At 35.9% G+C, this 21,988-nt stretch overlaps 2 protein-coding genes across 2 annotated transcripts; both read right to left on the bottom strand.

Moving 5' to 3' along the window:
• Positions 1-9,355: 9,355 nt before the first annotated feature.
• LOC128984379 (uncharacterized) lies at positions 9,356-9,904 on the bottom strand. Its single transcript, XM_054403695.1, has one exon. It carries the CDS (start codon positions 9,902-9,904, stop codon positions 9,356-9,358), a length of 549 nt encoding a protein of 182 aa, XP_054259670.1.
• A 93-nt stretch (positions 9,905-9,997) lies between these two features.
• LOC128984378 (uncharacterized protein K02A2.6-like) lies at positions 9,998-10,636 on the bottom strand. The gene has a single exon (XM_054403694.1). It carries the CDS (start codon positions 10,634-10,636, stop codon positions 9,998-10,000), a length of 639 nt encoding a protein of 212 aa, XP_054259669.1.
• Positions 10,637-21,988: the final 11,352 nt, after the last annotated feature.

Genomic DNA, 21,988 nt, shown 5'->3' with positions numbered 1-21,988 from the left:
AAATAAAAATATTAAATTACATTTAAATGAAATCATCATCATCTAGTCATTACGTGTAAACTAGCTGTTCTGAATTATACGCAGTTTTAAATGACTACTCGATTACCGTAAGTAAGACGGGCTAACACCTCGTCATATATTAAAACGTGACAGGGTGATTCTGAATGAATTACTTGACGGAATTTCACGATTTTTGTGTTTAAATAAATATAATTTTGATAAGTAAGGAATGTCATTGTGGTTTTGTCATTGATTATAGGAAATAAGTAAGATTCTATAACCATTGCTATACGAATCGATGCTCACGAGCTTTAAAAAAAGCTTATGAAAATTTCTTTTGCTACTAAAGTTTTTTAGGAAAGGTTGGGAAAATACAATGATCAGATGTTTTAATTTATCTTATCAGCTTTTTCTTTAAAATACATTTTGAGCTGCTTAAACTATGCTTGAATTAGGAATAGAAATATTGATATATGTAACTACATACATTTTTAATGGACTACTCGATTCCCGTACGTAGGACGGGCCGACACTACGTAGGACTCTGTTGCCACTGGTTAGGGTTCCATTATCGTGTTAACGAAACCAATCACGAAAAAAAAAAACTTTTCATCAGCATTGGTATAGGTACATATTTTTGGTAAGTGAATCGTAAAGAAACGGAAGCTACCTCTAGGGTTTACTGTTATAGATTCTCCCTTTACTACGCATATAAGGCTACATATTATTTCAGCCTTTTTTTCCTTGGAGCAACAGGCAGTAGGTACGCCTACCTGGTTATAATCTCCAAATAATATGTATTGCCTGTACGAACCATCTGTATTTCTTTCTAACAACATTTACAGCTTCTACTCAGTTCGTGGCATAAGGACGTGAATCCTCTGATCTGTTAACCAACAGATGCGTTCTGTCTGTTTCTTATCTGCACCTCTGATAATTTCCTCCAAACAATAACACTAGGTTCAACGTCAACTATGTCCAAGGCTATGGTGTATAAAATAAGAGCATGATCGTTGTGATTTCGAATATTACATATGTCAAGACTTTTAATAGTCGAACTAAAATCAAAGAGAAAATAATTGAATAAAAAATATGGGTTAAGATCATATTACATCTATGTTCAAAATGTTGACTTCTGAGCTCTAGAACAAAAACCAAGTTCAAGTTTACACCCAGGCCACGTCTTTAATCTAACGTTTTTAAACTGTGTCAAATTTGGACAAAAGTCGGCGTTAAAACACCATCGTCAGCTTTAGGTACTTGTAAAGCTGATCAGTTGTAAACATCGTAAAAAGATAAAGACCCTCCTATTATACATATATAAGACTAGTAGTTACCCGGCACGCGTTGTGTAATATAATATTAACTAGTGGCTTGTATAGGGACATAAGTCCCTAAAAAGATAATAATATGAAAAAATTATTCTAATATTTAAACAAACTAAGAAATATATTATCTATGTGTCATAATAGATATCGATGTACGCCATATCTTTTGTGTAAAAAAGAGTTGTTTGTCTTTGTTTGCCTTTGTTGATGTTTTTTTTTTTCATTAAATCAATCGAATCACTACTTAGGTTTAACCGTTTTAACTCTACTAAAGGCAGCAAACATATGATTGTTTGTGAATTAATATGCTGGTTTATTTAGGTAGCTTTGGTCTTGTTGTTAATGGTGATAAAAAAGACTTCCCTGACTGGAATTTTGGAAATTGTCTTCGTCAAATATGAAAAGGCAAATAAAGGTGTGTATCCCTACCCAGTTAATATTTAAGTGTATACTCCTTTTGTTAAGGCTTAAACACATTAGGGCAAAGTAAAAAAGCATCCTATTGACCAAGCTTAACCCTAAATTTTTTCTGATCAACATAAAAAAGTTATAACTAGTGTAAGTTTATGTGGTGGTATTCCTGTTAAAGGTGCGATTGAAATTCTATCAAATTTGGCTTAATCATCGGCTGATTCTTAATTTTTTGCGAGCAACAGACAGTACCTGTTTAAATCTCCAAAAAATATTATTTTCCTCCAATTGGAACTTGTTATAGTACTTACTTAATTAACAATTTCCTGTACGAACCTATTCAATTTATCAATCAATTGGCACCTTTCAACTGTCAGAAGGGGAGCATCCCACATATGCCCAAGTTTATATCTACGGACGTCGAAACCACTGTTCAAGAAAGAATGCTAAACAAAGCTAATGGCTCTTTCAGCACTGAACTCATGCACATTTTGACTCAAAATTTGGTTAATATTAATCCATACGCACAAGTTTTCAGCATGATGAGCTCCGTCCTGCAAAATACTCCTAAGCAAAAAGACCTTAGCATGCATATTGCATATAGCCTACGATCGAGCTCAAGACCAACGCCGATACAACGACGCAACTTCTAACGACGTTGCTATAATATCCTAATTTATTATTCGTGCGAATTCGCACGGGTTCACCTAGTCTTAAATTTAAAATAAAGAAAGTGATGAATAAATCTAGAACATATGTTTTGAATTAAAAACAAAGCAGAAGTTTTTCATTTAATCTTCAATCGTTAATTAGGCCTTTAGTCACTGTGGTTATTTCATGTTAAACGTTAAAAATACACAAATTTGAAAAGTTTCACAGTAAAATAATCCACATTCTATAACGTAACAAAAGTCTTAATTATTATAGGTAGCGTTATCCCTGGTTTTATACAGGGCGAGTTTTAAATGAGTTCCCCCCAACTTTTTCTACATTTCTAAAGATATCAACTCCGGACCACGTCAGATCATTGTAGAGTAGTAAGTACTTCATTTTGACTGGGTTAAAATTTTTGGTCGCCATCTCGGATCCGCCATATTGGATACAAAGTTATTTTATCAAATGAAAAGGTAGGGTTGTGACCCACCGTTCCAAACAACATCCTTACCTACCCTTAATACGATGTTGCAATCCGTTTTTGAAAATATTGATCAATTCTACAGTTATGAGAACTTTTTATAACTTTATTTTGAGCCTATTTTAACATTGTGCATTTACAAACTAAGGCCATAATCTCAAAATTAGTGCTAGTAAAGATAAGTGCACCATTCATTGTCGACCTATTTTCCAGTAGCACATTGTGCATTACTTACCATAAATAATTGCGTAGTTTTGTCCAAGAATATAGATATTGCCATCATACAATATCATATGTATTTTCCTAATCTAATTGGAAACTAGTTTTCCTTGTCTCAACTAATTTGAGAGAACGGTTGGGTGTAGTAACTTGGTTTTTGTATCTCCAAAGAAAGGTTGGTTTGTAGATGAGCCAACAAAAGAGAAATGAGCTAATGCCCCAGAGGCCTTAATAGTGTAAAGAAAAGAGTTGTTTACATTATGAGTATATGGTTATGTTACACTATCTTATTCTAAAATAGTTGTTAATATTAAAACTGTAGTAGCAGTTACCCAGCGCGCGTTGCTGCACTTAACTACTATTACAGTAATTTAAATGATAATCTTTTTACTATGATAAATAACAACAATAGGGATACCAATTGACAATAATTAAATGTGTTATTATTTGTACTTTGTGTGAAAATCATACATTTCCTAAAATTAAACCTGTGATACTCAGAGATGCCATTGTGCCTTATTAATCGTAATTTAAAAAACAAGAACCAAAGGAAATTGTAGTCACTTAAATTCCAAGGGTGGTTCAGATTAAATCATCGGTATTCTTTGGATTAGATTAAGATTATATATCCTTTGAACGTACCGCTGATGATTTTTTCTTCGGTCAAGATTCGTTTCATTTTTATATACGTCAGTCTGATTCCACTATCAGACAGTAAATGCGCCGCGAGCCTGCAGATTGGGGAACGCAACATCCATCACTTTTGGAGCGAACGATCTTGGAGTGAATGCAACAGTTTACTATGATTGCATATTTCAATAATACTGCTCGTTCACTCCAATGTGCATTCGATCCAATGTACAGTACACTTTAAAATTTGTATTTTGCACAGGCCCGTCTACTTCTGGAACTGACTGTACCCTTTGGATCGAATGAACATTGGAGTGAACGAACAGGAAAATAAATTGTAAAAATAATTTTTGGAGTGAATGATCTTGGAGTGAATGCAATAGACCCTATATAACAGGGTTAGTAAAAAGTGTGGAGACCCCCTGTTATTTTTTTTAACGGCCCATACTAGAAAAACTAAACTCGGCACACCTTTATGGCATGTTATGAAGTACTTTTTGGGCACAACCACCACTTGGTGTACATCCCCAAAATGGGGGATTGAGGGGGAAACTAAAAAATTCAAATACAAAGACCCATCGAGTGACCCCTCATTTTGAAGGTCCTGGTAAAAGAAAACGAACAACGCAAATTAAATGTCTCTATTTAATCCAGTAAAAAATTACAGCCAATTCAAATTATCAAAAAATTAAATTTAACTTACAGCTTTCCAAGTCTGGAGACCCCCTGTAAAGTTTGTAACGGCTCACAATGGGAAAACTAAACTCTACACAACTTTTTGGCATGTTATGAAGTACTTTTTAAGCCTAATAGCCACTTGGTTCCCAAACCCAAAATGGGGGATTTTAGGGGAAACTCAAAATTTTTAAATGTTAAGCCACATCGAGTGACCATTTTGAAGGTCATAATAAAATAAAACTAAAAACGCAAATTAGAGGTCTCTATCTAAACACAGTAAAATATGGCAGCCAATTGAATATAAAATTGTTATTTCAGTTATTTCAGTATGTTTTATTTAAGTTTTTTCTGATTCCTGTATTGAGATAGAAACCTCTACTTTGCGTTGTTAGTTTTCTTTTACCAGGACCTTCAAAATTAGGGGTCACTCGATGGGGCTTATAATTTAAAATTTTTGAGTTTCCCCCGAAATCCACCATTTTGGGGATGTACACCAAGTGGCGGTTATGCCCAAAAAGTACTTCATAACGTGCCATAAAGGTGTTATGAAGTTCGTGTTCCATTTGAACTAGATATCCTCATTCCCCCTAAGATACGTTGATTAACAACAATGCATGTAAATGTCACTATTAACGGATTACGTAGCCTAACAATTTACTGTATTTGCTTTTTGGAAATGCAGCATTGCTTTGTCATTTGCAATATTCGTCGCCAATGAAGCCGCATTATATTCATAAAAAAGAAGATAAACCAGTTAACATAGGAATAATAACTTATATGACGGACGGATATGCCTCTATCGCAGCAGAGTCGCTAGTCTCGCCGTGCACGGTCGCAGGACCTCGGTAATGACATTCATTAGCGTAGCTGTAAAATGAGTGCTTGCGCGAGTTTCAGAGCGATCTGGACGGCGCACTCTGAACTACCACAAGCACTCCGACACACTCTGTAGTCAAATTGTCACTATTGAGGTCCCTTCCCGATTTGGAAAAAAACATCGAAATATACATATTTTAGGTCCATATTTAACGAAAATCATGCCAGATAAAACCGAGGTCCCGAGTGCGAGACCTCGTTTGTGTGGTGAGACCTCGTTCGTGCTTGTATGGCTGGCATCAGGACCTCGTTCATGCACCCATACAAACTCACACACACACACACACACACACGCACACGCACACTCACACTGCTGCACTCACTCCGACACCAACAGGCGGCTGGTAGCCTTACTAGTAGGGCCGTCAATGCTCTGTCCCTGTGGCGCAGAATCGGGAACCGCTCACATACGTGCTTGCATACAATCGTTCTTTCACTCTATCAGCTGATGTGAGTGTAAATTTGTTGCCTGTAGGTTGTTCATTGTCTGTAGGTTGAGATCAGTAAATTTTGAGCAGTTGATCTCCCAATGCTTTGTAGCCATAGGGTAATTTGTTTTTTGTATTTGACCAGTGGTCCAAAATAGTTTTCGCGTAAGTTGTAGGGCAGATTGTTGTAGATAGTGTGAGCAACATAGTAGCAATTTGTTGTAGAGTAGGTTCTATTTAGTCTCGGTAAATAAATTCCTCCACCTAGTGCATGTCTGGTTCTGTATTCGTGTGTTACTCTTTCAAAAATGTCATTCGAGTGTTTGAATATGTAAATAGTCATGGTTCGAATAAATAATTGTCTGATGTCAAGAACGTTCATTTCATTGAAGAGAGCATCCGAAGGGTAGCGCCGACTCCTGCCTAAGGCTGCTTTTATTATCGCTTTTTGGGTGATAATTAATGGCTTTAAAATATAACAGTTACTTATAGTAACTAAATATACTACTTATAGTATCTCCTACGGAAATCTCATTCCGTAGGAACATTTATTTAACACAACATTTATGTTGTGATTTAATTTCTAAATTCATTAAATAAAGTAGTTTTTATAAATTCCATATAATTGTTTTACCATGCTCTGAAATAAAACAAAAATATAAAAAAATTAAAAAAAAAACCACAAATATGTTTATTTAAAGTAAAAGTAAAAGAGTAGGTTCAGCCCAAGTAAACTAATATTATTAAAATAATAACAATTTAAGCAGAACTGTTACAAAATGGCGCTCAACTAACTAGCAGACATGAATAATTAATTAATTATTAATTACTCATAAAAGAAGTGACCCTGAGATAAAATATTTTTATGTTAAAAATGGAGTAGATCTAGGTAGAGGTTTACTACCTAAGTCCATCCAGTGTAACTACGATTACTCTATGTTTGTAACCATGTTTTGAGCCTTTCATATTGAGCAGGCAGCTGGACTAATTTTGTGACAAACTCTGGAATTAAGACAGAGGCAAGAGCGGAAGAGTGTCTTAAAGTTACTTACGTTACAAGGGCAAGAGCAATTCATAAGAAGACTGATGCGGTTTTATGTAGTGGGCTGCATGAACTATTTACATAAGAATACCCAGACATTTAATTTGAAGAGTGGATTAAAGGTGAGAGCTAACATGGCTGGTCACCACGAACAATGTATTGCTTACCAGAAGAGGTTTCACGAAGAAAAAGCTTAATTGAAGTTTTACTTGAGTTCGTTTCGGAAATCCCTTTAAGGAAAACTCAAATGATTTTGTAGTATGGGGTACAAAGGTTATGATGGATAGAGACCGATTAAAAGGTTTGGATGGTGCTGAAGAAAAAGCCTTACCATTGTTCAACAATTACGTGGAAAAAGGTCTGAGCAATGACGCAAAACTAAGCGTGGATGCTCCTTTAAAAAGATTGACCAAGTTTTTTGGCTTTGCTCGAAAAAAAGAGTTTATACCCACTAATTGCTTACTTAAACATTCTAATGTTGAGCTTGTCTCTGGGGCTTTTATTGTAAGTCAAAACAGGCGGTTGGATTTGGAAGACCTTTTTTAACACAAAAATACCAGTAAACCACCATCGCTTTCTTTAATAGATATTTTTAGATAGTGTCAGAAATCTCAGCTACTAAAAATCCTCGAGGAAACCGTCGACCAACCACAATTTTAAGGATTTGGCAATACAATTATTTTCAATGGAACAGCACTTATTCCATGCTATTCCACCAAAAAACATCACGCACCTTTGACATAACTGCGATTCGGAATTCAAAAACATAATTTTCAATGATGCGGAGACGTTCCATGTAATTAAAATACTTATCTCTTGGGATACTTACTCAAAAGTCTCTATTAAGAAGGTTGTGAGACATATGAAAGGCATAGGTCTTCGACGCTAAGTGACACAAGGAAATATGCTAACAAAATATTGGAACGATTTCCTCCGCTGCAATCAAAATAAGGAAAACTCTTAAAGTTACTTGGAGAACATGCAGGCCAAAATTAGTAGAAAATACCGCTACATTAGAAAAGCCTTTTTTAGAACTTACGGAACAACTAGGCTTCGAAAAAACTACCAGGAGATAGAGGTTTGGTTCGCAGAAACAGCCGACATACCTTCCGGTCCAGAATCATAGAATGAAGAGATGTGGCCGGCTTACACAACAACATTGAGGGTAACTATGTTGTATCAGAAAATGGTGTTTTGCTTCAAAACATTGATTTCTTGGATCTAGCCCAGGATAGTTCCTTCCCTGGGCACCAGTGGAAATTCATGATAATTTAGAAATGGAAATACAAGAAGAACCTCTTTTTTGGTAGAAGTTTCATCTGATGAAGCTCAAATAAATGGAGTACCACCCGAACCAGAAAAAGGGCCTGATAATAAAGACCTATTCAACAAGACGTTGTTGCTGATGGTTATGTTGGAAACGACGAACCCCTTGCTACAAGGATTTATGAAAAAACAGTTGAGTGGGAAGAGTATTATTTTGAGACAAATATACAACATGATTTTCATGAACTTACAGGTCAGGTAGAAACAAAAAATACCATTGATTCATTTTCCACTCTCTTTGCTGATGAGTTAGTTAAACTAATAGTATATCAAACCGGCATTTATCCAATGCAAAATGAGAGTGGTGTTCTTAGAAACACAACGGACAAAAGAGAAATGAAAGTCTTTCTTGGAATTAATATTCTCATGGGAATAAAGTAACTGCCATCATAGAGAGATTATTGGTCCTCCATGGCTGAGCTTCGAGATTCGTATATAGCTCCAGCCATGTCTGTAAACCGATTTAAATAATATATGTAAATCATTTTCGATGTTTTATATGTTGTTTTAAAAGGAAGTATTTAAGTGCCTTTCAAGGATTTCAGTTGGTAAATTGACCCAGATAAGCTTGATAAGCAACTCAATCATTAAATACAAATGTAGTCCATTGAAAACATTGTATAAAAAAAAAAAAATAACATCAGCTCTAATAAAAACAAAAAAACAACTAACTAGCTGTCAAAACAAGTCTGATGTTTAAAAACACGAACGTAATGCATATAGTTGCTCGATTAGCTTAATTTAATATTTTTTATAAGAAAAGAATTAACACCACGACATGCAGCAGGCCATGTTATTTATGCACGTCGTGGCCTTGTTTATGCACGCGTATTAGTTAATTTTAATAATTGAAAAGGTTGCTTCATTTAGACAGATTTATTGATACAAAAAATTTCTAATGTTTGTTGATAACTTATTTACACTTTAATTATTAATAATAACATATGATTTATATTTACTTATTGCCAACATAGAACATTGATTGAATAATTATGAAACATGTAGTTGATATACTATAATTCTCCCAGGCTTATTAGAAAAGATAATTTTGTTTTGAAACTGGCATAATTGAAGAAAAAAAAAACAACAACAACAAAATTAAGACCTGACAAAGTCTTTCAAATATTCAGGCTGGCGATGTGTTCTGTTGATCTGCGCAGCACTGGACTTTCGTTTCCTGTCTCATGTTGAGGTTGTTCATTGATTTGTGGCGGTGGTGTTCAGTAGGGATGGTGATGAGGTCTTCAAATGGATGATGTGGTCCTGGTTCTTCCGAAGTAGCTTATTGCACTGTGGGAGCAAATTTGACAGTCTTTGATGGTATTTCAGTAAGTCGTAGTTGGTCGATGTGTCTTTTAAATATATATCCACTGTCTAGTCTAATCAGGTAGTGTAAGAGTCCGTACTTCTCTATGATGGTTCCTGGTTTCCACAGATTTTTGTTGTTCGAGTAGTACCGTGCTTGGACTCTGTCTCCTACTTTGTACTGTCTTGCTTTGGTGTGTTGAATTGAGGATTTTTGATGTTTTGGTGGTTTTAACGCATCAAGTTTGATTCTAATTTGTCTGTTGAGAAAAGGTTCTGAAGGTGTCTTCCCGCTGGCCAAGGGTGTAGCTCGATATCTGAAGAGTATTTCCCTAACCTTTTGTTTCATTGTGAAAGGTTCTTCAATCATGGTAAAAAGTCGATTTTTGAGGGTCTGAATGTTTCTTTCAGCCAACCCGTTGGTCGCTGGATGTCCCGGTGCTGTGAATTTCTGAAAAATTCCTCCTTCTTTGCAGAACTGGTGAAATGTGTCGCTAGTAAAAATCGCAGCGTTGTCCGATACCATTACGTCTGGGAAGCCATAGCGTGAGAATACATTCTGAAACATCTCTATGGTTGATGATGAAGTTGGAGCAGATGAACATACTTCTACTTCAGCCTAATTAGATTTGGCATCCACAATGACTAGGAAGTGGTGGTTCTGGAAGGGACCAGCATAGTCAATGTGTACTCTCTGCCAGTTACCTTCAGGTTCCTTCAAAGGGTGTAAGGGAGCTTTGGGTGGACTATGTCTGGTAGAAGCACATGCTGGACATGCTCGTACAACTCTTTCGATGTCTTTGTCGATGGATCTCCAATACACATAACGGCGGGCAAGTTGTTTCATCTTTGTCGATCCGATGTGTGTGTCGTGAAGTTCTTGAAGGACGGAGTCTTGAAGACTTGCTGGTATAACAACTCGAGAACCGCGGAAGATGATGTCATCGGAAATGGTAAATTCTGAGTCTTCTGATTGATTCTGACGCAGTTCTTTCAGTAATTTTGACAAATTTGGATCATTTCTGGTTTCCTCTTGGATTGTTTCATGTGTGAGATTAAGTGTTGAAATTACTTCAATTGATGATTCACATATTTGATTTACTTCTGCGTTGATTGATCTTTCTGCGTGTGATGATGATTCGATTGGAGCTCTTGATAGACAGACTACATTACAGTTGTCTGTTCCTTTCTTGAAGATTACTTCGTAGTTGTAGCCTGACAAAAATGCAGCGTATCTCTGCAGTCTTGCTGAAGTCATTTAAGGTATCTTCGCGTTCTGATGAAAGATTCTTACAAGGGGTCGATTGTCAGTTATTAGCTTGAAGGGTCTTGCAAACAGGTATTGATGAAAATACCCACAATGAAGATTAAAGCCAAAGCTTCACGGTCTAGTTGTGAGTAGTTTTGCTCAGCTTTTGTCAGAGATCTGGACCCGAAAGCAATAGGACGTTCAACTCCTGAAGGGTCGATGTGAGAGAGTATTCCTGCAACACCTTGAGGACTGGCATCACAGGCAAGTTGAACAGGTAAAGCTGGATAAAATGGTGTTAAAACTCGTTTACTGGCAATTTCTTTCTTGAGTCGATCAAAAGCTTCAGTGCATTTTCTGTTCCAGTAGAACTTAACATTTTTTTACTAGAAGTTGTCGCAGTGGCGCAGTGAGGGTTGAGAGATTAGGAATGAACCGTGAATAGTATGTTACCATTCCTAAGAATCTTCTAACTCCTTCGATGGATGTGGGCTGTTTCATTTTGATAATAGCGTTGATCTTCTCTGGTGATTTTAGAATCCTGTTGTGTTCAACAACATGACCAAGGAATTCGATGCGTTGTTTAAAGAATGAGCACTTTTGACGATTGAGGTGAAGGTCATATTTCTGAAGTTGTTTGAGGCAAGCATACAGGTTGGATCTGCATTCTTCCATTGTTGACCCATGTACTATGATGTCATCAAAGTAAAATTCAGTCTTGCGGATGTCTCGAAGAATTTGATGGATGATGCGGTTGAATTCTGCAGGTGCTGTTTTTATGCCGAAAGATAGTCTATTCATTCTGTACGTTCCTCGGTGGGTTGTTATTGTTTGTATTTCACTGGATTGATCATCAACTAAAATGTGTAGATATGCCTTGTATAAATCCAACCTACAAAAATATTTTGAGTTTCGTAGGCTGTTCAATAACTCTTCTGTTTTCTTGATTGTGTATGAGGACTTTGAGGAATTTCAAAGGAAATTTCCTATGACCGAGTTTGACACTTTTCTGGAGCTAGAGAACATGTTGGCCACTAATGAGGATAAAGTAAAAGAATTGGTGAGTACTCATTATCTTTGTGCATTTCAGGCTTGTTCATTTTTTTCACCTCTCAATTAAGGAAAAAAAAGTTGATGCTACAAATGTAGCAAGAATTGTACACACAATCAACTGTGTATAAAATATAATTCACCCGTTGATTTTGTTGTGCTAAAGAATTAGGCTAGTGGAATCTTAAACGATTCTTTTTCTAAATCCTGGGCCCAAATACTTGTCATTGCATTGCTTTTGCTTTAGTTATCTAATCTGTATATAAACCAAGATTCACCCATTAGCTGTGTAGTCAAATTCCCATATTCCTACAGTATTTATTATACATTAAGGTCCTATAATCTTAATTAATTACAAACAGATTTGTAAACTAACAATTTTCCATCCTTGTTGAAATTAAAACATTCTTTTGAATAAAAAAACTTGTATAACCAAAAGATATGTTCATATAAGCACGAATCTTGCACGTGCCCTAATATTACCTGCTTATATACACAGAAATACAGACATTGACACAAGTGTGAATTTGTTTCAGGTGTAGTTCGTCAAAACCACCCGACAACATTCGATTTGAAAACTTTCGAAAAAAAAACGAGTGAATGGTTCCGCCAAGCAGAGACAAGAATCTACGTGAAAAATAAAAATGTAGGCCTGCAGATGAACAATTAAATAGTTATTTCTTGACTGTTCATAGTTGTTTCATTTATACGTTCCTTTAGAAAGTATGTTAATAAACAACAGAAAAAAATGTTACCTATAAAAACAACTTATTAGACTTGAATGTATTACTTGTGATTACATCTGAACAAGCATTTTTATGCATTTTCTAAAAATTTTTTATTGCACAAGTATTTTTTCATGTATATAAATTTAGATAAGTCTAAATGTTACTACAAATCTATTATTATTTGTTACTACTATTAATCTATAATTATAGATTCAAAGTTGGTATAAAATACATATATTTACCTAACCCGCCTTGTTAAACTTCCCTATCCCGTGATGTATACAACTTCCTTACTTCTCGAATGATGTAAAGTTGAAAAAAACTCACTCGGTGATGTAATGAAACCCATTTAGATAACATTGAGTGCTTAACTTAAAAAATTATACCTCTATGGAGGCATCGACGTTCAACGTTAGAAATCAGCTGTGCGCTTGAATGTTATTGTTATGCTTTAAAGTATTTTCCTAACCTAGCTTTTGTTTGTAAAAGAACGTTACTGTTAGACGACGAGTGAAATGGATAATGAAAAATATTGTACGTAAACCCATGTATATTGTCGGGTCAGGTAAAATCTTGTACGTTACACGTTGCGCAAGAGCTTGTTTACATCTCTTAGGTGAATTATGCAACTCGCTTCCGCTCGTTGCACAACATTCACCTGCGTGATGTAAAAACGCTCTTACTACAGTTGTAATGTAAATAGCCATTACATATATTTTTATACATTGTAAATATGTATTATATCCATATAAAGGGCGGACATATTGACAGATATAATACGTATTATTTACTTTGATATACTTTATATAAGTTATATACTTTGGATGAAAGTATAAAATATGTATTACATACATATTTGTGCTGCATGGGCAGACAGTGCCATCATGGACATTCAAAACTATTATGGGTTAGCCATTCGTAGGAATACTACAAGCCTAGATGACATGAAGAAGGCAGTTTGGGCTGTATATTTCCATATCCTCTCTTCAGATGAAAACCATCTGCATTAATATCGTCCTAAGGGTGCGGAGAGCTGGTGCAAGTACCAAAGAGCGAAGGCGAACAGAGATATATACCCACGAAGATCACTTTCACCTCCCTAAGGTAATTATGGATTTAATAAAGCCTATTGCCTCGCCAGATCTGTTGAAGAAAGGCTTACATGGCGGTACACAAAATCAAAATGAGCCCGTCAATAATATTATTTGGTCGCGAATCCCGAAATCAACATTTTGTTCTCAAATCCACACTAGTTATGGGGGTTCATGATGCCATAGCTAGTTTTAACCAAGACAACGTCGTAAGATGTTTCATTAGGCTACAAATCTTGCAACAGCTTGATAAGGCTAATGACAAAAATGACGAGATTCGTAGTAATTAGCCATAGGAATTGACGTTAGATGAAATAATCGAAAGAAGCCCACAATTCCAAAAAGTGGATATTTTCGTCAGAAAATTTTAAAACCAAAAGAAAATAAGCCTACCCATGAAACGATAAGAATCCACCTTCTGTTGCCGAGAGATAAGCCTCCACTTATCCTCATTAATAACCTCACCAAAACGACCGTCGTCCTCATCGAAAAAGACAATTTTCGTCCCAGAAACGGATTCGAGAATTGATGAAAAGGACATCGCATAACTGTGAGTAAGGGCTTATGTATTTACTTTTCTGATCTGTATTTGATAACAATTTTAATCTCATTAAAAGCCTAATATTTTTTGTCTATTTTAAAGGAATGTTAAAAATAATCCTAGCCAAAACATTTAGGTTAATTTAAATACAAATTTATCAAGCCATCCTGATTACCCTCATATCATCGCCAATCGTGAATAATCAGATTATTACTATTTTTAGGACTTTACAAGATGCTGTATGCATAAAATTAATTAGGTAAGCACATTATCTTCATAGAGATATTCTTACAAATACGCTTGTAGATAAATCCAGAAAGTAGGTATAGCCTACATTTAAATTTTATTCTAGTTTTCAACTGCACTAAAACATACGGCTCAGGAAACACACTGAATCTAAAGAAGATAATGTGCTTAATGCTTAGCTATCACTATTATTTTAGTTTGGTAAAGGGTAAAGACAAAAAATAGTCATCATCTTGTTTTTTTCTTATTAAACTATAAATATTTTTAAAATATTTTCAAATATTTTTTTTTTGTATTTCAGACTGAATGGGATGATATTCCCAGCGACAAACTAATCCTTCCCAAAAATGTGAAAAGTGCCAAAGCCGGGGCTCACAATATGACAACAATATGGGATCCCTTTTGAGGGATCCAGAAACTCTACACCTTTTCCAATTGTATTTCAGAAAGTATCACTTTTATTTCAGAATAGTCATTTGTATTTCAGAATCGATCAATTGTATTTCAGAATAGTCAATTGTATTTCAGAAGTGGTCAATTGTATTTCAGAATGGTCATTTGTATTTCAGAAGTGGTCATTTGTATTTCAGAATATATCAATTGTATTTCAGAAAATGTCAATTGAATTTCAGAATATAGCAATTGAATTTCAGAAATAAAATAAAATAATTTTCAACGGTTGGCACTACTGTTTTCAACCAACTATGTACATCTGATGTACTGTGTTTTGTTACTACAGAACACTTGATTGTATGAAATAAACATAAACAAATAATACATTGTTGATCTGTGTACCAGTGCTAGGCTATGCTTTGAGCAATATCTTTTTAACACTGTAATAATTTAATTTTGTTTACTTTGTAATTTCTTCGTAGGGTTTTTTAAAAATTGTTTAAGAATTCTACTACAAAAAATGGAGCTTAAAGATAATTGTGGCATTTGCATTCATTCAATGTTAAGAAAGCAAGTGATAAGACTTATTCCATGTAGGCACTTATTACATGAAAAGTGCTATAGAAATCAACTAGCAATCGCAGAGATGGAACAATGTCACGTTTGCCGACAGGAAATCGAAGAGACAGAAAATGTGATAAGAAAGGTTTACAAAAAAAACTGTGAAGAGGATAGGAAGAGGATTGTTAGCTGTGCTAACAGGGGAGAGGATTGGGTGGCACTTTGTAATCAACTGAATGTAAACTATAAAACCGCTTATGAATGGGTCAGGTCTGGAGAAGAAACGCCAAAGTTGAAAGGAGGAAAGAAGCCAAAAATACTTTCTGAGGAACAAATTGATCAAATCATAGAATGGGTTGAAGATGACTGTCAAATCAGTTTGAAACAAATCAAGAGGAAAGTTTTGACTACATTTCACACTGATATAGCCATTTCCACAATTGGCAATTATCTCGAGGGGAGACTCTGTAGAATGAAATCAGTTCACACTGAGCCCATTACAATGAACTCAGAACAAAACAAACGTTTGCGTGCGGAATATGTGAGAAACCTCAATCGATATATTCAAGAAGGTAAACAGATCGTCTGGTTCGACGAAACTAATTTTAATTTATTTTGCAGACGTAAACGAGGGAGGGCCAAAGTGGGTGACCGAGCAATTCAAACCTTACCAGCAAGTAAAGGGCCAAATGTTCATTTGATTTGCGCAATATCGGGTACTGGTGTCTTGTGCATGGAGCGAAGAAGAGGATCTTTTCGGAATCAGACAGCAAATGAATGGCTCCAGACTATGCTCCGAAGATGGCAAGAGAATGGTAACGAGCTTAAGGACCTGGTAGTCGTCGTCGATAATGCTCCTTGCCACAGCAGGTTGGAGGACGTCATAACTGGGACAGACGCAGTGCTGCTGCGGTTGGCGCCATATTCACCTACGCTGAACCCAGTAGAAACAATCTGGTCGAAGATAAAAGCATTTGTGAAAACCAACCTAAGAGTCCCAAATGTCAATCCCCCTGGTGTTGTGGAACAAAGACTCGTGTATCTGGAGGGCATCGTCGACCAAGCCATGAACACTATAGTTGGTGGAGACTGTGCTCGTGCTGTCCAGCACACATCTGTGCATCACCCTGCAGCGCTCGGGATGGATAACATGCAAGTTGGGCGTTGACAATAAAACATTGTTAGTGTATGTACTTTTAACATAAAACTTTTTAAATGTAGTTTTAAGCCATGTTATTTTTAGCTCATTCTTAAAGTATTTATAAACATGTTACAAAATGTTTTTTTTTTTTATTATGTTCCCAGTGTAGCTGTAGTACATATTGTAAATAAATATTCTTAACTTTGTACAAGTCTTCTTATTCACTGTAATAGTAAAAATGGTCACGTTAAGTACCGTAAGGTAGAAGATAAAAAAAGTGTAAAATCTTAAGATTGAATGGTAAATGAGAACAGCTGAGACAAGAACATTTGAGTTTCCCATTCTGAAATACAATTGACTATTTCTGAAATACATTTGATTATTTCTGAAATTCAATTGACATTTTCTGAAATACAATTGATATATTCTGAAATACAAATGACCACTTCTGAACTACAAATGACTATTCTGAAATACAAGTGACACTTTCTGAAATACAATTTGACGATTTATGAAATTAACTTGACACTTTCTGAAATACAATTGGAAAAGGTGTAGAGAAGAGGAGTGTCGCCGGACGCAAATCAAACGACCACAAAATTTCAGTGACGAAAAATGCTGACTCCTCAAAAATTCGACAAATTGAGAGAAAAGTATTACTTAGGAGATAGTGAATATGTAAAAGGTGAGAAATTGGAATATGTAGGGCATGTGCAGAAGAGAATGTGACCACGACTGAAAACGCTAAAAAAGCATCTGTCTGGTCAGAAAATCGGAAGATGGGAAAACGGTTGGAGGCCGCGGTCGATTAACAGACAGTGCCATCATGGACATTCAAAACTATTATGGGTTAGCCATTCGTAGGAATACTACAAGCATAGATGACATGAAGAAGGCAGTTTGGGCTGTATATTTCCATATCCTCTCTTCAAATGAAAACCATCTGCATTAATATCGTCCTAAGGGTGCGGAGTGCTGGTGCAAGTACCAGTAGTCCAGTCAATAAAGGGAGAAAAACAGTGGATGTCGGAACTTTCTCTGGTAAAGCTGAATTTTCTCCCAGAAGTAGATCACTATTAGAGAGACATTTTCTCAAAAGTCCCCGAAAATTCTAATGGAGCTTCCCCCCCTACCCCACCTTTAAGTTTAAAAATGTAGAGTTTTACGTAATCGCATACAACTTTTTAACCAAAGTTATGTTAAGTTTATTTTATTTACAGTTTTATTCCCTGATAGATATTCTACAACTTTTATAATAAGATAGTTTATGATAAGTGCAGAGGTTTTTCCGTAAACTAACGAAATGTTGTAAAAAATATTATTTTTTTAGCCGTCTATCTAAGTTTTTGCAAAACCACATTTTTATTCGTCCCTAAATGAAAAAATGCTTCATATAAAAGTTATAGCACATATATTCCTGAGTACATTGATATATAAACATATACAGTTATGTGTATTAATCCACTAGAAACATGGAAAACAGTAGCTAGATTTTGAGCGCGTGAGCGCTCGGGAGTCGGCGGGCCGAAAGCGTGAGCCGACCGCGCCCCTGGTATGCGAAGAAGAATAAATGTGTTATAATTTCCTAATACAATTCTTAATGCATTTAACAGCGCCCGTTTGATCTAACTTGTCAGGGACTGTATGGGAAAAACTTTATTAGCTATATTTCATGTACTTTTAACATCTATATCAAGTACATCCTACCACTTTTATACACATTTTATAACACAGTACATTAAACAAAATTTTAACTATAACCAAAAATACTACTTAACCGAATCTTCAAAGTAATAATTTGAGCCGTCATGATAAAAGTATCAAGTTGGCATCACCGGCGCGGGGTCAATGACTCCTTATCTCCCCCTGACATAGGCATAAACACAGTGTCAGTTCAGTTTGGTGGCGCGTCAAGTGAGTTTCATCGGGTGAATTTCGATTTTATCTTTTGTACTTGAGTGTTTTGTGTGTGACAATGTAAATAATTAAGACAGTGGTTACCATGTAGAGTGGAAAGTTGAAATAAATTAGGACTCTACTGTGTTTTCAAGACGTAGCAATTTAGAGTGAGTAACTAGACAAATAATTTTTAAAACCTTAAAAGACAATGGTTATTTTAGTGAAATCGAAGATTGTTAAAGTATATACTAAAGAGATTCCACAATAACTTTTAATTGATTATTCTGAGACAGTTTTTACATTTTAATTGTTTGATAACCTTGTAACAATGGACACGTTAAAATATTCTTGTGTTTTTTGTGGGGAACAATTAGAAACGAATACTGTGGTGGTTGAGAAGGGGCTAAAAACTATTATTGAAACAAGTTTAAGACTGAATGATGGATTAAGTGAAAAGTTAAAAGGTCAACAAAAGATAACCGTTCACAAAAAGTGTAGATTAAACTATACACGGCCGACAACAGTTCTAGCAACTATCAGAAAATCTGAGATCCCTAATATAAATCTACCTTCAACGTCATCATTGCCACCATCTGTTTTAAGAAGTACCGAAGAGCGATTTGATTTTAAAAGTGATTGTTTTCTATGTGGAAAAAATGCTAAGATCGATACAAAAGCCCCTTCACAACGTAGAAAGCCAATACATCTGGTAACAACAATAGAAATAAGAGAAAACATTTTAAAAAAATGTGATGAACGGGAAGATCAGTGGGGGGAAAGGGTTAAGACCAGACTTCTCAGCGTCAGTGATCTTGTGGCACCTGAAGCAAGATATCATAAATATTGCTACAGGGATCTTTTTAAACCCAAACCAACACACGCGTTAGCTAGCAGTCATCAGACACAGCTAAAAGAATCATTCTACAAATTGTGCAAACATATAGAGGAAAGTGATGAATGTCAGTTTACGTTGAAGGAACTGCAAGACCTTCTAAAACAGATTTCTTGTTTACAGGAAACATATTCAGATCGTCACCTAAAAAATCTACTACAAGAACATTTCAAGGACCGTTTATTTATTTCAAATATAAGTGGGAGAAAAAATGTATTATGTTTGTCTGATTATGCACACAAACTGGTTGACCAATGGTATAAAGAAAGAGACTCGGATCATATGTCAGAACGTTTGCGAATAGTGCGGGCTGCCGCAGATATCATAAGGGAGGACATTCAAAAAATGACATACAATAATCAAACATATCCAACTTTAGATGAGATCAGAGCTGGAGGTGATACTCTAGTTCCAGAAAGTTTGAAAACCTTCACAAGTAGGGTTACAAAGAAGAAGACAGGCAATGGGCTTAAAACAGAGTGAAAGTGTACAGTTATAAATCATGCTATCATTTCTGCGGTAAGACCTAGGTCGTTTTTGTCCCCTGTCCAAACCGGAATAGGATTAACACTACATAGGCTTTATGGTTCTAAACAGGTACGAGTGTTGAGACAAAGGTGGAGGTAGAAAGAATCGCGTCAGGAACATTTGTTCCCGAAACTGTTCGTATTCTTTCCTATGCAAGAATAAAAAACCGGAGTGGTCTCTCAAAAATAATAATCAAGGATATTGAAGATTTGAAAAATGACATAGCAATCAAATGCAATACAATGAACGCAATGTTTCCTATCAATGTTTTGTGGCTAGCCACTTCAAACATACAGCCCGGATGGAACGGTTACATGACCTCGGCAATGAGAACACAAACAGACTGCGAAGCTACCTACATATTAGGGGTTCCATTTGTAAACATGGACCCAAGTAATCCCTCCACGATATATTCAGCTATTAGCTACGCTGCACAGGAATGTAAGAAGCAAAATCGCAATTGTATAGTTACATTTGATCAACCCTTGTACTTAAAGGCGTCTGAAATAGTAGCATCAGCAAATCCTGAAAAAGAGGTTTCAAAAATTATTTTAAGATTAGGCGGGTTTCATCTGTTGATGTCATTTTTGGGTTCTGTTGGTAAAATAATGGAGGGGAGTGGCTTGGAAGAATTATGGGCAACAGTTTACGGCCAAAATACTGTAACTCACATGATGAACGGACATGCATATGCAAGATGTGTACGTGCATATAATCTTACTGCTTGCGCTCTTATAAACGTCATGAAAGATCAGTTTCCTGATATTAAAGAACCTCTTACAACTCTTGAGACATTTTCAAAGGAGCTCCTTGAAAATAAACGCAATGAAGCTGAAATTCTCGAAGAACCAACTGTAAAGGCAGCATTGAATCAATTTAATGAGTCTTTAAATAATGTGAAAACGCTCAGCAGGACAACCAAGCTGTGGATAAATCTTCTTAAATGCATTGACCTCATAATGATGTTTATTTACGCTGAAAGATCCGGTAATTGGGATCTCCATTTAAGAACTACAATTGAAATGCTCCCATACTTTCACGCTGCAGGCCATCTTCCATATGCCAAATCCGCACATCTCTATGCACAAGAAATGACTAAACTTGATTCTAAACTATCTCCACAAGAATATATCCTCTTTAAACAACAGGGTCATTTCACCATAAGAAGAACGGGTAAATACTGGTCTGGAACGTGGACTGACATGTGCATTGAACAGGGTTTGATTCGTCCTATGAAATCCGTTGGGGGCCTAACTCATGGACGAGGCATAACCGACAGCACTCTATCTAAATGGGTCCTTGGAACACCATTTTTCTTAAAAATACACGAGGCTGTGGAAGATTATTTTGGGACATCAATTCAGTACAATGAGCAGCATGTCGAACTTCGCGTGTCTAGACGAGAAAGAGATTTGTCGGACCTGCAAACATTTACAACATGGTTCCAAACACACAATCCTTTTACAAAACTATCCGGTGAATTAGTTTCATTGACCTCTGGATTCGTGTGTGATGACTCGATAAACTGCGATGAAGCTTATGATGTCGGTCTCTCAGCCATAGCCAAGATGAAGGGAACAAGCTTCCATGATATCAAACTTCACAGGAAGGATATGGTTAAGACTCAAGCAGTGCAGAAGTCAGCATTGGTACGATCAAAGCAAGTTAGTGTGAATTCCCAACAACTTTTTAACCGCATTTTCTGTGTGTGCGACAGTCCCGGAAAATTGAAGACTTACTTAGAATTTGAACTGGCTCCTCGACCACCTGCTTTGTTTGATGATGTATCCTTACGAAAAGGAACAAAATCGTCTTTGATGAAGGTATTTGAAGAAGGTGTCACTGACGTAACGGACCAAAGTGGTGCAACTTACGTTTTGGACGGGGGATTTCTTCTACACAAAGTAGCGTGGCCAAGAAATTGTTCCTATGGCGTCATCCTAGAAACATATTGTAAATAAGTATGGATCTAACACAATTGTAGTTTTTGATGGTTATCCAGATGAGCCAACAACGAAAAATGAAGAACAAAACAGAAGAGCAGCTAAAAAATCTTCACCTGACATAGTTTTTGATGAAAACACAGTTTGTGTTACTGGAAAAGAAGAGTTTTTAGGAAATACTAGTAACAAGAAAAAACTGGTACTAGATTTGGCATCTGAAATCAGAAAACGAGGACTACAAGTTATTATAGCGGAAGATGATGCTGATGTGCAGATTGTTATGACAGCAATTCAACAGCAGACAACTAGGAAGGTATTTGTTGTTGGAACTGATACTGACTTAATAGT

This window comes from Macrosteles quadrilineatus, unplaced genomic scaffold (assembly GCF_028750875.1).
Source record: "Macrosteles quadrilineatus isolate MER2022 unplaced genomic scaffold, UCM_ALF_1.0 Scaffold_2__2_contigs__length_208266976, whole genome shotgun sequence".
Classification (NCBI taxonomy): domain Eukaryota; kingdom Metazoa; phylum Arthropoda; class Insecta; order Hemiptera; family Cicadellidae; genus Macrosteles; species Macrosteles quadrilineatus.
The sequence above is the reverse complement of the archived record's forward strand: the minus strand, read 5'-3'. Positions and strand labels throughout refer to the sequence as shown.

What these genes read in the sequence shown, in the direction of transcription:
- LOC128984379 (XM_054403695.1), bottom strand. Translation starts at nt 9,904, where the DNA reads ATGGTATCGGACAACGCTGCGATTTTTACTAGCGACACATTTCACCAG.
- LOC128984378 (XM_054403694.1), bottom strand. Translation starts at nt 10,636, where the DNA reads ATGACTTCAGCAAGACTGCAGAGATACGCTGCATTTTTGTCAGGCTAC.